We start from the raw sequence: 15,410 nt of genomic DNA, 5'->3' as shown, positions 1-15,410 counted from the left end.
GAGAGTGAACTTTATACCTCATTGCTTTTTTTTGCTTTTTTCTTTGTTCTTTTCTTTAATTTTCTTTAGCTGCTATGCCCTATCCCTGAGGTCTCTTGAATTTTTCAGTCCTAGAATAAAGACTTCTTTCTTCTACATATAATGAATATTTAAGCTTCTCTTTTACTAGCCTCCCAGGCTGGCTTTTATCTCCTATAGCCCTTTATCTGCAAGTCTCATCATAATCCTTTTGGTTGTTTATCCTTTGTAATCAAATCTCTCTTTTCCAAATGTCCCCTCTCCCTGAAACCCTACTGGATATTAGTATCTTTATTTCACAGGAAAAAACAAAATAACTTAGGATCAGCAAAGTTAAATGTCATCTGACAAAGGTCAGATGGTTAGTTAGAGTCAGGACTGAAACTGGAACCTATATCTCCCTGACAAATCAAGCTACGCTTATACTGTCTCTCAAAATGTTCTCATTCACCATTCTCTTTAATTACATCTTTTTAAAGAGAGACAATATACGCTTTTATAAATGATATTTTAAGAATAGTTTTGCCCTAACCGGTTTGGCTCAGGGGATAGAGCATCAGGCCTGCAGACTGAAGGGTCCCAGGTTCGATTCTGGTCAAGGGCATGTACCTGGGTTGCGGGTACATCCCCAGTAGGGGGTGTGCAGGAGGCAGCTGATCAATGTTTCTCTCTCATCAATGTTTCTAACTCTCTATCCCTCTCCCTTCCTCTCTGTAAAAAATCAATAAAATACATTTTTTTAAAAAGAATAGTTTTAATGAGGTTAGCCAGAGAACCCTTCATCCAAATGAAATTATACTCCTCAGTGTACCCTCTCCGGACCTTATTAGTGCCCCATTCTGCTCCAAATTGCCCTGAAGGGACATTGCCACAACCTTCTCTTTTCTGAAGCAGAGTATTGTCGCAGCATTCACTAAAATGTGGCGAGTTTATTTTGTTTTCCTCAAGAAAATTACCTAGAACATGCCAGCCTACAAGTCCAAATGTACTCCCCGATCATTGTTACACACTATTTAGTATTAGAACACGTATGACGCACATTACCATCTGATTACTCAGGAAATTAATTTATTTTGGAATCTTATTATTTGATATATTTTAATAATTTTCTCTATATTTTAACTTCAAGGCTACACTTATCAAACTGAGAATCCTGGATTATCACAAATTTATCCCAACAACTCATATTGAAACATAAGAAGGTAGTTCAGAAGAAAACTGGCATTAGGTTGTAAATCAATAAAAATATTAAAAAAAACAAGACACAAGATATGTCCTGGTATGCCATGGCTCATATGCTTAGAACGTCAACCTGTGCAATAAAGGGTCACAGGTTCAATTCCTGATCAAGTGCATGTACCTAGGTTGCAGGTTTGATCCCTGGGAGGCAACCTCCTCTCTCTCTCTCTCTCTCTCTCTCTCTCTCTCTCTCTCTCTCTCTCTCTCTCTCTCCATCTTTCCCTCCCTCCCTCCTTTCCACTCTCTTTAAACATCAATTGAAAAAATATCCTTGGATGAGGATTTAAAAAATAAAATAAATGAGGACATAAAGTACTCAGCTCACTAAATGTCAGCCACTGTCATTATTATTATTAAAACATTACAATGTATTAAAATATATAGGTCTTTATGAAGCACCTTTGAATTTTACAATTTCAGAACCAAAAGAAAAATGGTTTTTGTTCCTTTGGAATATTCATCTCTTTCATAGTTGTTCCCTTCAGCCAAAATACTTCCACTTTGTTCTGGTTTTACGTTACAAGAAGCACATTACTGAGTTGCTTCTTATAGTTAATGAAAAAGTTCACTCATAAGTATCTTTTTTAAGGAAGGGCATTTGACCAGATTGAATTTAAGGTAAAAAAATGTGAATCGCACAAAAAAAATAAATGATAAATCAGTCTTGTCAATGAAGGAAGCTTCAAGCAGCGTGCTACCTACTATTGCTGTGAGCAATTCATCCATTCAAACAGAAGCACAGGAAGAATTAGTGCATCACATAACATGTAGACGCAGAAAATTACCTTTGTTCCTTTTGGCATGCTGGGTGTTTCCTTTTTGTATTTTTTTTCTTTACCCTTTTCTTACTCTCTAGTATATTATTTGGCAATAGCTAAGTTTCTTGAACAAGAGCCCAGTCAAACCTCATCAACTCTACTAACTAAAACCAGTTCTGATTCTAAAGTACATACTATATACACTTATAATTGAATTTATTTCCTAAATAAGGTCATCATCCAACTGATGTTCTATATTTCTTAACTACATTTCTAGCATGTGACAGTCATATGGAAAGACATTTTAATGATAAAGAAATGCATTTTAAATTTAACTACGTGGGGAATAGCTAAATTCTGACCAAAGCTATGTGTCCACTGAGTAGAATGAAGAGGCTAGCTGGCAAATAAGTTATCAATTATATATTTGTTTATGTGCCTGTTTCTCCCCTTCCCATCCATGCCTTTTTCTTCACCAAACATGGAGACAATATTCAGGAAACTCACATTAAATATGAAATACTGAAATACGATTTCCAAGAAACATGCCTCCTGCAGTGCACTCATCTTCTCATAGTTTCCCGACAAAAAGCTATGAACCTATTCTCCCATTCCCTATTCTCAAACAGGAACACACAATAATGTTTCAGCAACAGCAATGAGAGTTAGGAGGTCATATTCCAGCCCTAACTCAACCGTTAACCAGCATATATGCCCTAGGCTAGACCTCTCAGTCCATTTGGGCATAATTTTCATCATTTATACAGAGAAAGGCTTCAGTGGAAATCACACTATTTCCAGCTGTGTTCTGGTGACTCTGACAAGCTCTCTCAAGATAAAGGAGGGGAAAGATGCTGGTTATGTGGTTAGTGCTTTTCAGCCAGAACAGAGAACAGCTCTTCTTTGGCATGTTTGGCTTCTTCATATAGAATTTTACTGAAGCACTCTGCACACACAGTGGAGAGAGTACCACACACACACACACACACACACACACACACACACACAGTCACACTCACACACACACACACAGTCACACTCACACACACACACACAGTCACACTTATACACACACACACACACACACACACACACACTATAATAAAGTAGCTGGCATTTCTAAGATCCCCTAATTTCTGTGACAGTTTGAACTAGTTCCCCTTGTTTTCAGAAGAGACTCTGAGTGCTCATCAAATAAGAAATGCATTTTTGGGTTCTGAAGGGCTTATTAAATTCTACCTCAAACTTGTCATCATTTAAATAAATAAATCAAGAACTTTAAAATTTACTCATAGACTTAATTAGTCAAAAGAGTCAATTACTCAAACATGCTAATCATTCTCAAACCTCTTTCTAGACCTTTATTCAAATTAAATCTCCTGAGTTTTAGTAGAAAACCTAAATATGAGAAATGTACTTACACAAAGGCTTTTCACATTCTGAGAAGGAAAATTACACAGTAATACACACACACACACACACACACGCACACACTGGGATGGTAAGTAGTATGGCCCTGCTTGAGCCTTTGAGCCTCTACATAGCCATGTTTAACTTGCTTTCTCAGGTATATTATTTATTTCAATCACATTACCATGAGCAAATTTTTGTATCATATTTTTATAACTTACAACAGAGGTCTGCAGAGTGTGGTTCAGGGAAAGATGGTAAATTTAGGTCCTAGAAGTCAAAATTGTGCTAAATAATACTATTATTTTTAATGCTACTACTCTTTTACACGGGGTTAAAATCTTCAATCTTAGTACAGACCAATGGTGGATGAACTGCAGGCACCTGATAGTCCTCATTTGGGCATCAAATCCTACTACTGTTATTTTATTCTTTACTGCATTTCTGATCAAGTAAAAAGAAATGCAGGAGCCCTGACTGTTTTGGCTCAGTGGATAGATAGAGCGTCGGCCTGCAGACTGAAAGGTCCCAGGTTCGATTCCGGTCAAGGGTATGTACCTTGGTTGCGGGCATATCCCCAGTAGGAGGTGTGCAGGAGGCAGCTGATCGATGTTTCTCTCTCATCAATGTTTCTAACTCTCTATCTCTCTCCCTTCCTCTCTGTAAAAAATCAATAAAATATATATTTAATAATAAAAAAAATGCAGGGGTGGGAAAAAACATGCTTATAGTTATAATACAAGTAAATAATATAATGATTATAAATAATCAAATAATAAATTCTATGTGTCACATACTCATAACTATGTACTACTTTTGCCCAACCCTGTACAGCTAACCAAAACTTATGGGATGCAGTGAAATCATATATATAGCTTTAAACATCATTAAAAAATATTTTAAATCAATAGCTTAAACTCACATGTAAAAAAGCTTTAAAAAAATAAAGGCAAACTAGCTGAAAATTAGCTAAAGAAATAAAATAATAAAGGTGAACGATAAATGAAATAGAGAATAGAAAAACAATAGAGAGAATCAACAAGATAAAAAGTTGAAAAGATCAACAAAATTGACAAACTGATGCTAACATAAAAGTGAAAGAAGATGCAAATAATCAGTCAGATATAAAACTAGGAGCATTACTAAAAAAATCTTACAGAAATAAAACAGATTTTGCGAGAAAACTCTGAACAATAGTATGTCAACAAATTCGGTAACATAAATAAATTGGGAACATTTCTAGAAATACAAACTACCAAAGTAACTCAAGAAGAAATAGAAAATCAGAACAGACTCATAACAAGTAAAGAAATTGAATCATTAATAATAAAAAAAAATTCCAAAACAACAAAAATTCAAGAGCAGATGGTTTCACTTATGAATTCTACCAAATATTTGAAGAATAATAAATACTAATTGCTAGGTCGCTGAAGGAGGAACACAAGAGGCCAGAATGGTGAGGGGATTACGAATTTATTTGATCATCCGCACACCAGATGGCTGAACCCCAGATGGCTCCAGCACCAAGTGACTGGAGTCAGTGGTTTTTAAAGGACTTTGGCGGGCTTTTTCTGGGCGGAGAATTCTCTGTGCAGTTCCAGAGAGGAGAGATAATGGAATGTGGTCTCAAAGTAAAGAGTGGTCTCAGCAAAAGGGAATGTCCATACTAAAATGGCCTGAAAAGTCAGTTTCCAGGGAAGGGGTATCGATTCAATTGCTCGATCAAACCTAACACTAATCCTTCTCAAATTCTTCCAAAAACAAGAAGAAGAAGGAATACTTACTAACTCATTCTATAAGGTTAGAATTATCCTGATCCAAGTCTAGACAAGACAACAGAAAAACAACTAATTAATTTTCTTGATGAATACAGATTCAAAAATCCTCAACAAAATATTAATAGAGAATCTCAGAACTATTTGTTTTTATTTTTAAATTACACACCAAATTTATAAGCATATCTAAAGGATTATCTAGCTTTAATAAAGGCACTTTACCCAATGAATGCAAGGGTAGCTCAACAGCCACAACAAAGAAAACCCACCAATATACCAAAACATTAATAGAAAAAACACATAATCATCTCAATAGATGATAAAATATATGTAAGAAAATCCAACACTCTTTTTTATGAAGACATTAAAAATAATATTAAAAGAAAACTTTCTCAGTTTGATTTAAAGCATTTATAAAACAAACAAACAAACAAAACAGTTCAGATGACAGTCAGTTATGAAAGACTAAAACCTTTCCTCCTATGATCACTAACAAGACAATGATGCCTACTTTCACCATTTCACTTCAATATTTTACTGGAAATTCTAACCAGAATAATTAGGTAAGAAAAAGAAATAAAAGTAGCCACAATGGAGATTAAGAAGTAAAACTATCTCTACTTGGATATGGTATTAGCCTCTCTATATAGAAAAGCCCAAAGACTCTACAATAACCTACTACGTCTAATAGGTTAAGGTTATAGCCTCAACACTCAAAAATCTGTTGCATTTCTATATACCAGTAATGAGTAATCAAAAATGTATTAAGGAATCAATTCTATTTATAGTATCATTCAAAGGAATAACTCACTCAAGAATAAATTTAAACAATGAGGTAAAAACTTTTACACTTAAATTTACAAAAATTACTGAAATGTGACAATGTTGATGAGCCTCTAAAATATTATGCTAAGTGAAAGAAGTCAGACACAAATGTCACATATCACTTAATCGCCTCCATATGAAATATGCAAAATAAGTAAATCTATAGAGACTGGGAGGGGATGGTCAGGAGCTGGGAGGAGGAGGAACCTGGGAGTAACTGCTTAAGGGGCTCCTTTGGGAGTGATGAAATGCTTAGGAGTGGATAGAGGTGGTGGTTGCACGCAGAATGCAACATGCCACTGAATTGTTCACTTTAAAATGGATAATTTCATAATATGTGACTTTCATTTTATTTATTTTTTTTAAAATATATATGTTTTATTGGTTTTTTTACAGAGAGGAAGGGAGAGGGATAGAGAGTTAGAAACATTGATGAGAGAGAAACATCGATCAGCTGCCTCCTGCACACCTCCTACTGGGGATGTGCCCGCAACCAAGGTACATGCCCTTGACCAGAATCGAACCTGGGACCTTTCAGTTCGCAGGCCGACGCTCTATCCACTAAGCCAAGCCAGTCAGGGCGTGACTTTCATTTTAATAAAATTGTAGTCAGCAGCATACTTTGAGTCAGAGAAAAAAAGATAATAAATGTGATGGGGTGATAAGGTAATCTGAGTAAGTAGAATTTCTGAGTGGTGAACTGTAATGGATAAAAAAGTAAATTCCTCATCCTTGTTCCCCTAATGTTACCCTATATATTAAAAGGGTAATATGCAAATTGACCAAATGGTGAATGACTGGTTGCTATGATGCGCACTGACCACCAGGGCCAGATGCTCAATGCAGGAGCTGCCTCTAGCCCACAGGCCCTGGCCACCCGACTGGGGCCTGTGGGCCAACCTCTCAGCCCCTTTCCCCATCAGGCAGGCTCCGATCACCCAATGGCAAATGGGGAACCCAGGGAGGGTGGCGGCAGATTCAGGAGGTGCCAGGCCAAGTCACCCCGCATACCAGTGACGGGGGACAGGGACAGCGAGGGGAGGGAGGGAATGGCCAACCTCTTGGTCCCTTCCCCCGGCCGCAGGCTCCAATTGCCCAATGGCGAATGGGGAACCAGGGGTGGATGGTGGCGGGGGCCGGCTGCCGGCAGCCAGGGAAGATGGCCTTAATTGCAGGCCAGGCCTAGGGACCGTACTCGTGCATGAATTTCATGTGCCGGGCCTCTAGTATAACTATATGATGTCCCAGAAAAAACAAGGTAAGCTGTGAGTCTAGGATCAGAGATACTCTACACCCCAAGCAAAAGCTAAATTGTGATGCCCAGATTCAAGAAACAGTCTTCCAAGTAAGCAGGGATGTTTCCCAAGTCTAGTTTCCCTGATTCCAGTTTTTTAGAGTTTATACTCAAATGAATAATCTTCGACCAAGAGAAGTACTATGGACGAACAGACCAAAATATGGAGTTTTTTCCAGCAAAATTATTTTTTCCAGAACAAAGGCAGGAAGTGACATATTATTTAGTTTAAAGTGTTATTTAACTAAGGGTAATTTTTTTCTTGTTTTACAGATAATGTTTCTTCTTATATCTTATAAAAAAAACTTTGGAATGGGGTGAGTTAAGTTACAGTTCAAAGAATTGGATGTTAAAATCTTTGGCAAATAATTACATATATTAAAATATATCCTTGTACAAACACAGGGCCACATGTATGTTAAAAAAATGTTTTACCCCAGGAACATGTAACCTCTCCTTTTAAGGAAACCTTGCTTCTCAATGATCATGCTCTCTTGTTCAGCCTTTCATATTTATAAAGTAAGTATTTATATTAATGAGAGCAAGTAAAAATATGAAAAAAATTATTAAGGTTGTACAGTGATATAAGTAATTTTTATACAATGTCATTTAGGATAAAAAATGTGTCCTTATTTTTATCATGGGCATTTATTGTCCCTGAAAAAATATGATTTCTGGAATAAAAATTCATATAAAATTTGCAGGCAGTTTTCAATGCCCACTCCTGTATTTCCCTCCCTATCTATCCCTTGTCTATCCCAGCCTAATTCCTTCTGTGCTGTGCATTCCCTTTAAGAAATGTACAGAATCTATTCACTAATTTTAAAAAAATATATAGAGAGGCAGAATAACGCAGGGCTCTTTTTTTTTTTTTCTGAAATGTTTCTTGACCGTACTTTCTTTGGTGTCATCATGTATCTTAATCTGACATGTGCTAAAGCCATAAGGGCCTGGCATAGTGACCCCGCTTCTTTGTGGTCCAGTTGTATGACAGGCAATCTACTGTTACAGCAAGATTCAACTGAATATGGATTATGAATAAATTAATAATAGCTATTTAATGTTCATGGTGTGAGGGTAAATAACACAGTACATGTAAAACAGTACAATATCTGGCATGTGATAAGCAGTTAATAAATAAATGCTATTCATTAAAACAAATTCTCTCTGGAGTCTTGTAAAACAAAACACTTCGTAATGTAAGCTAAATCCATGATTTATCTTATTGGAGAATACCAAAAGAGGAGAATAAATAAGGGAATCAAATCTGAGTCATTATTGAAATGTAGCTGTAAAGCAAAGACAATACAGACAAATGCTCAGAGAAAATTATTTTTCATTGAACATCAGAGATAAATCTACTAGAAAAGTAACAACAGTACATGTTATCCGGGGGAAACTGTTAGAATCTGTCCGTTTCCCTTTGGCCGGTGACTAGGTTGCACCATATTCAAATGTGTTCATCTGTGCTGTTCCTGGGAAAACAAGCAGAGACTATTTAGCTTATGCCTAGCAGTACAACAGGCCTCCTTTTTTAACTTAACAAAATTGAATAAGCAATTTGCATTTTGGTTGATGTTGATGTTTACAAGTGAGTAATGCAAATCTCAAATTCTGCAAAACATTATTTCCCCCTCATAAAAGGATAATGGGATAGTTTGATTGTTGCTTTGACATTTTAAAACACAGGTCAGATGCTTAAATGACACCTTTTAAATTATAGCTGCCAAGAGATTGTTTGTAACATAATATAACATGACATTTTAACTAACTATAACCAGGAGCAATTACTTTGGTGGAATATAAGAGTAACCAGAATAAATTCATTTTTGTATAACAAAAACAAATCAGCTGTCACCAGGCCAATACAGTACTTAATTTTACTGAACGCTGTTTGGAAAATTGTATCTTTTTTTATAAATGGGGACAGATTAACTTTTTAAGCCTCATGTAGAAATCTGGTGTCGAAGACAATAGGAAGAGAAAAGTCTTTACTACATGGTCACGTGGTCTTCTAGTTTTCTGTCTTACCTGTTTATTTTTCTGCATAGGGTTACTTAAATTTCTCTAATTCCCTTCATTTCCTTAGTTCTAAATCTTGGCTCAAGTGAACTATTTGAGCATAACTTCATGGATCAAAACTCTTATCTGACATAAGGGTTTATTTAATGAGCATCGCAGTGGCAATCTCAACCTGTGTAAATTATTCCCCAGAATGGCTTCTGAACCCACTGTAAAATTACCACTATTTGAGATACGTCAAAGAGTGAAAATAAAGGCATTTATATAGAGGAACTGAAGAATCCTTACTTAATTTTTATTTAACTGAGATTGAGCAGAGTTTGGATGTCTTTGACATGAATACTTGGCTTACTTTATACTCTGATTGACAGATAATGACCAACCCCGAATGCTCACCTAAGGAGGATAGTAAAAGAATGAGTAATTGTCTAAAAATCAAGAGCTAGAGCGAATGATAAGAAACAATTTCACTGCTTTACAACTTTGTCTTTAGTCAGCCACGCTAGTGAATTAACCTGATGACCCTGTTTTGACACTGACTGATTACACACATCAATCCAAGGGCAACAGGTCACTGTTGCTGAAGAATTGGGGGAATATACACCGTCCACAGGTGGCAAGGGACTGAAGAGCTTGATCAATATCCTCGACCAAATACTTTGTAACTCATAAAAGAGGCATCTCTCTTCTCAAACAGCTCCATGTAGGTAACTATGGTGCATGAGCGGTCTCCTGACAATGGTCATTCTCATTCTACATATTAAATAGGAATATGATACTGCAAAGTAAATGCATAGCTACGTAAGACTGCTTTCCACAGCTTTAAGCAGGAACACACACTCACACATGTGTAGAGTATAATTACTGACCTCATAAGAATATATTATGAAAATAAATGCAAGTACTCTTTCTTTTCTTTAAATGAACTCAGTACAACAACAAAAAGAGTGGGCTTGATCAATACATTCAACAGAGTCTGTTTTTTAATCAGAAAAAAATTGGACTGAATAATTTGTTCCTTTCAGAAATAGTCATTTGTTAAAGAAATACATGAATGGTTAACCCGCTCTTCAAAAATAATTAGGACTTCTCTTCACAAGGCAGATAATTTGTTGACAATTTGGAAAATAAGACACCTGTGTCAAATTACTTCTGTAATAAGATTTGCAATCAAACCAAAATTACAATGAACATGTGTTTCTTTGGTTATAGGCTGGCATTCCTTAGCACTTACCTGAAAAATGTGATGCTATTTTGAGCAAAACAGTTTCTAAATCCTGTCTTAGACTAGATAACTTTTTGTATGGGTTCCACACCCCCCAGAAAAAAACCCACTAAAGATATTTTCAAGGCAGAAGAGGCTTAGTGAAAGAGCTCACCAGGTTTAATCTGCTATTATATCTGTTATCAAACAAGCCACTATTATTGTTGTCATTATTATTATACTAGAGGCCTGGTGCACGAATTCATGCAGCAGTGGGGTCCCTCAGCCTGGCCTGTGCGGATCAGTGGACCTCTGTGCTGCTGCAGCCCGGCATTACCCACCAGCTCGTCGGGCCTGCTGTTTGCATCCATCCCGCACTACTTCATGTTGCAGCAGGAGGCCGGGGAGGAGCCCGAGTCCAGGCTGGGTGCTGTGCAGTGCCCGCCGACAGGTGTGCAAGGGGAGTGTCCGTGGTGCTGCCATAGCTGCTCTAGCCAGCCATGAGCCAGGCATCTGGCACCTGCCTGTCAGCTGAGCAGTGGTCCCACTGTGGGAGCACACTGGCCACCAGGGGGCAGCTCCTGAATTGAGCGTCTTCCCCGTGGTGGTCAGTGCACGTCATAGCTACTGGCCGGTCGTCTGGTCGTCCAGTCACTTAGGCTTTTATATATATAGATTAGATCATAGATATTAAAGCTGTGATAAACTTTAAAAGGTCACTTCCCGTGGCCACAAACCAAAGATGCCCTTTTCTTCAACAAAACAACTTGAGGTTAAAGGAGATAGTTGATTTGCTCAAGCTCATATAGCTATGAAATACATATACATTTCTGACTTCTATCCTAATTGGAAGGACTGTCCTTGAGTCAGCCCTTTGTACTAAGATCTAGTTATATTTTTACCTTACTGAATAATTTCAGGATCAGAAGTTTCCTCTCCTGATATGTATTCCCCTTCCTGGTTGAAAGTTTCCAGTGGTTTTACCTAGAAAACTTCACCTTGGGAACATATTGATGAGCAAAGGGTGCATGAGGAAGGGGAGGGAAGGTGTTCCTTATCTTCCTGTGGAATGTTTTCCCTGGTGGATCTATTCTAGCACAGGTGAGAGACTTCAAACCAGAGGGTAAGAAGAGGAAGGCTTGGTGCAATCAGAGCACTCAAGTCTGTGCACAGACAAGCACAAAGAGTTGTGCCAATTCAAAAGTCCATGGTAATGGTCTTGATGCACATTCTAGTCTTTAGAACTAGAGGTTAAACAAACTCAGATTTTTTTTTTCCTAATTTGATAACTTCTAAGAGTGATTCTAGGCTTCTGACTCAGGTCTTGGGCGACACCTCATTAGGTTTCTGGCCTTATATTTCACTGATATGTTTTGTTTGAGCCCTTCATGAAGGCCATGGAACTAGGCTAATATTTATGCTTGTTTATAACTCAAGCACATCCCTAACCACTGCCATCACACCAATCCACTTCAACTTTTTAATCTTATAGGCCCTACCAGCATTGAGTTTACAAACACAGAGTGCAGAACACAGGTTGTCCGATCGCTGTAGCAATACCTTTCCCACCCCAGCATACTGACTTCTACTTTTCATTCCATAATATATCTGCCAAAATTAATAGTGAAACCTAAAGACAATTGGATATGTGGTATGCGAAATGCACTTAGTACACTGTAAGTCTAAATAATAATTTCCACTTCCATTTATATGATTAACCTCATATGAAATTAAGTCCTTAGGTTGGGGATGTGTGGGTTGCTGTGTTTTTGTGTAGTTGAGAAAGAGGAGGATAGGAGGCAATAAATATAATTCAAGGGGCGATCAGCCAACTACCAGAGCACCTGGTAGTTGTAAGAACTCCATAATTACCTACATGAATGGACAAACAAACAGACCACTGAAGACTGACTCCAGATTTCTACCTGTGATAATTTAACATGGAAATCACAAGTCTATATCCCCAAGATATTTTATACTTTCATCTGAAAATCTCCCTCATGTAACACAGTGTTTCGTATTGTGTCAAGTGATCAATAATTACTGAATAATAGTAATCATAAGAGGAATAACAGCAGCAGTGCTAGAAACTATGCTAAATGCTTGAAGTATATGATCACATTTATTCCTCATAATAATACTGTAAAGTTGGCATTACATGTAATACCCGTAATACAGATGAATGAAATAAGGGACAAGGCCAAATAACTAACCAAGTTCCCAAAGCTACTAGTAAATCATAGAGCCAGAACTCAAACTAAGGTGTGTGTCTTGCCAAAGCCCTTGCTTTAATAAATGAATAAGTATATGACAAAATGAGTGTAACTATACTGTGCTTTTATATTGAGACAACCTGAAAAGGGTTGAATAGAGGAAGTTTAATTCAGTGAATGGCAAATTCTACAAGGTCTTTTTTATACACTCAAGGATCCCAAAGTGTCAGTATGGCCTCAGTGAGTAACAAAAAAATTGGAGAAAGAGAGTCACCCACCTGGAAAGATACTAGAATCAGGATGAAAGGAAACACACAGGCACCACGGCACAAATTTCCTCCTTCTGGTTAGCAGTCACCAAGAGGAGGCCGTTTATCTGACTCTTTCATTTTTTTTTAATAATTGTGCTAAAATTCTTATGTTTAAGTGGAACACTTTTCTGAATGAAAGCTCATCTTCCATTAACAAAAATTCTTGGCATTCTGAAGCATTGGAGCCATTGCCCAATTACACTGAACTGCAGATGTACCAACGAGGCAATTAAGACAGAGTTCCTAAAGAGAACGCTGGATAAGCCAGCTCTTACCAAGAAATGTTTCCTTTCTCTTTTAAAAATATATCTCTTTCCTTATCTTCTTCCTGATTCTCTCAATTTCTCAATCTCTTCATATGTTAATTAAGAACTACAAACTATATTTTTGAGGAGTTATACATTTCAAGTCTATATTTTTATAAATAAGGTATATTTCATAAGTACCACATTAAAACAATTGATATTGCTATTTGTATAATTAGCCATCATAATTGTTGACTAAATGGCTCTGAAAGAAATCTATTTTTAATCACATTTTTTACATAAGGCAACATGTTTAATGAACTCTCAAGCAACAAAGCTGGGAGTAGGAACTACATAATAACAGAACAGAACAGCAACACAACATTCAACTACATGGTACAACTTCATAATACCATTTGACTTTTGAACTAGCTCAATTCTATACCAGAAATGACCATGTTTTGTAATTCCAAGTTGTATATGGTGTCCAGTCTTTGAGGAACCACTGGGTGGATTGTAGAAGCATGCCAAATTTATTTGTTTCTGGAAGACAGTTTGGGAGTTTTAAAAAGTGAGCAGCCTTGCCTGGCTGGCATGTCTTAGTGGTTGACCATCAACCTACGAACCAGAAGGTCACAGTTTGATTCCCGGTCAGGGCACATGCCCAGATTATGGGCTCAATCCCCAATGTGGGGCGTGCAGAAAGCAGCCGATCAATGATTCTCTCTCATCATTGATGTTTCTATGTCTCTCTCCCTCTCCCTTACCCTGTGAAATCAATAATAAAAATATATTTTTTAAAAAGTGAGCAGCCTTTCTCTGCTATGCATATTAGCACCTACTAAAGTGTAGTAAAACTTCTGTGTACTGAAATAATCCCCAAAGAAGAATTAAACCTACTGAAAATTTACACATGTATGTTAAACATTATAAAGGAAATGACACAGTCCAAAGATCATTGCAAGGGCAATCTGGAGTGGTTCTTTAGACAGAGAGAAACTTAGACTGTGAAAAGTATAGGGAAAGGGAGAAAAAGAGCGTTTAGAGACTTAGCTCATTGCCTTTGATCTAATCCTCTTTGTCCCTCAAAGCCTCCCTTACCATTGTCACTACAGTTGAGCTATTAACCACATATGGAAACTTTCAGACTCCACTCTCTCATCTCCAACCCACAATAAAAGCCCAGTGTCCCCTGAATTTATTAAACTAGCAAACAGAAGTATCTAAATAGCAATAGAGTCCAAAGATCTTGGCATTCTCCATGTACATATTTCACATTTCAGCTTCCCCAAAATATCTTGCATGATATTTAAACAAAATCACTGTGCCATTTGCAAAATGTCTGGTTGCACATTTTTTTTTATTCCAACCAACACTAATATACCCTGAGATACCACATACAGCTACCCTCTTAAGGCATTTGTATGTGAAATCATCATCCACAATACCGTCATAAGAGAGGAATAAAGACAGATTACCTGGGGTTAAGAGGATGACTGACATAGTGATGAGTGAGCATACAACTAAAATCACCAGCAGGGCAATAGCAATCCCCTTCCAGTTTCTCTGTGGAGGGCTGTTACTTCCCAGCTCCTACCGAGATAAAAAAAAGTTTCATAATTATACATGCTCCAAGAGAAATGCATTCATAAAAATATGATTTGGTGCATGGCACAATCACAGTTTGAATGCTGATTAGAATCCTTTTCCTCTTTGGTACCTCATCTATTTATTCTAAGGTGCACTTATTATAAATGGCTATCTTTGCGGGAGGCAATCTTATTTCTCTAGGAGATAAACCAGGAGAGCTTTATGCCTATTGTTCAAAATGTAGGTGATTTTAAATGCATTGACTATAAACACTAGGATAATAGCCAAAATACTCTGCAAAATAATTATGGAAATAAAGTGTTCCCATTTACGTTTTTTTTTTTCTTGCAACAAAGGAACTTACAATAAAGATTTAAATACAATCATTCTCAAAGCACTATAGACTACGATTTTAACTTGATGAGAGGTACCAGATGAGAGATGGGGAAATCATTCAAAATGCTGCTCACTGCAGAGCCTTGCACAGTTGTCAACACAACAGGTCT

At 37.1% G+C, this 15,410-nt stretch overlaps 1 protein-coding gene across 2 annotated transcripts in view; it reads right to left on the bottom strand.

Annotated features, from left to right (window-relative positions):
• The window catches only part of DPP10 (dipeptidyl peptidase like 10), a 637,668-nt gene that overhangs the window by 461,681 nt on the left and 160,577 nt on the right, over positions 1 to 15,410 (bottom strand). For both annotated transcript variants that reach the window (XM_059704650.1, XM_059704651.1), the window contains exon 2: positions 14,793 to 14,907. In XM_059704650.1, coding sequence (XP_059560633.1) covers positions 14,793 to 14,907 — 115 coding nt within the window. The remainder of the gene's footprint in view (positions 1 to 14,792; positions 14,908 to 15,410) is intronic.

Source organism: Myotis daubentonii, chromosome 7 (genome assembly GCF_963259705.1).
Source record: "Myotis daubentonii chromosome 7, mMyoDau2.1, whole genome shotgun sequence".
Classification (NCBI taxonomy): Eukaryota; Metazoa; Chordata; class Mammalia; order Chiroptera; family Vespertilionidae; genus Myotis; species Myotis daubentonii.
This window is presented reverse-complemented; position numbering and strand designations above follow the sequence as displayed.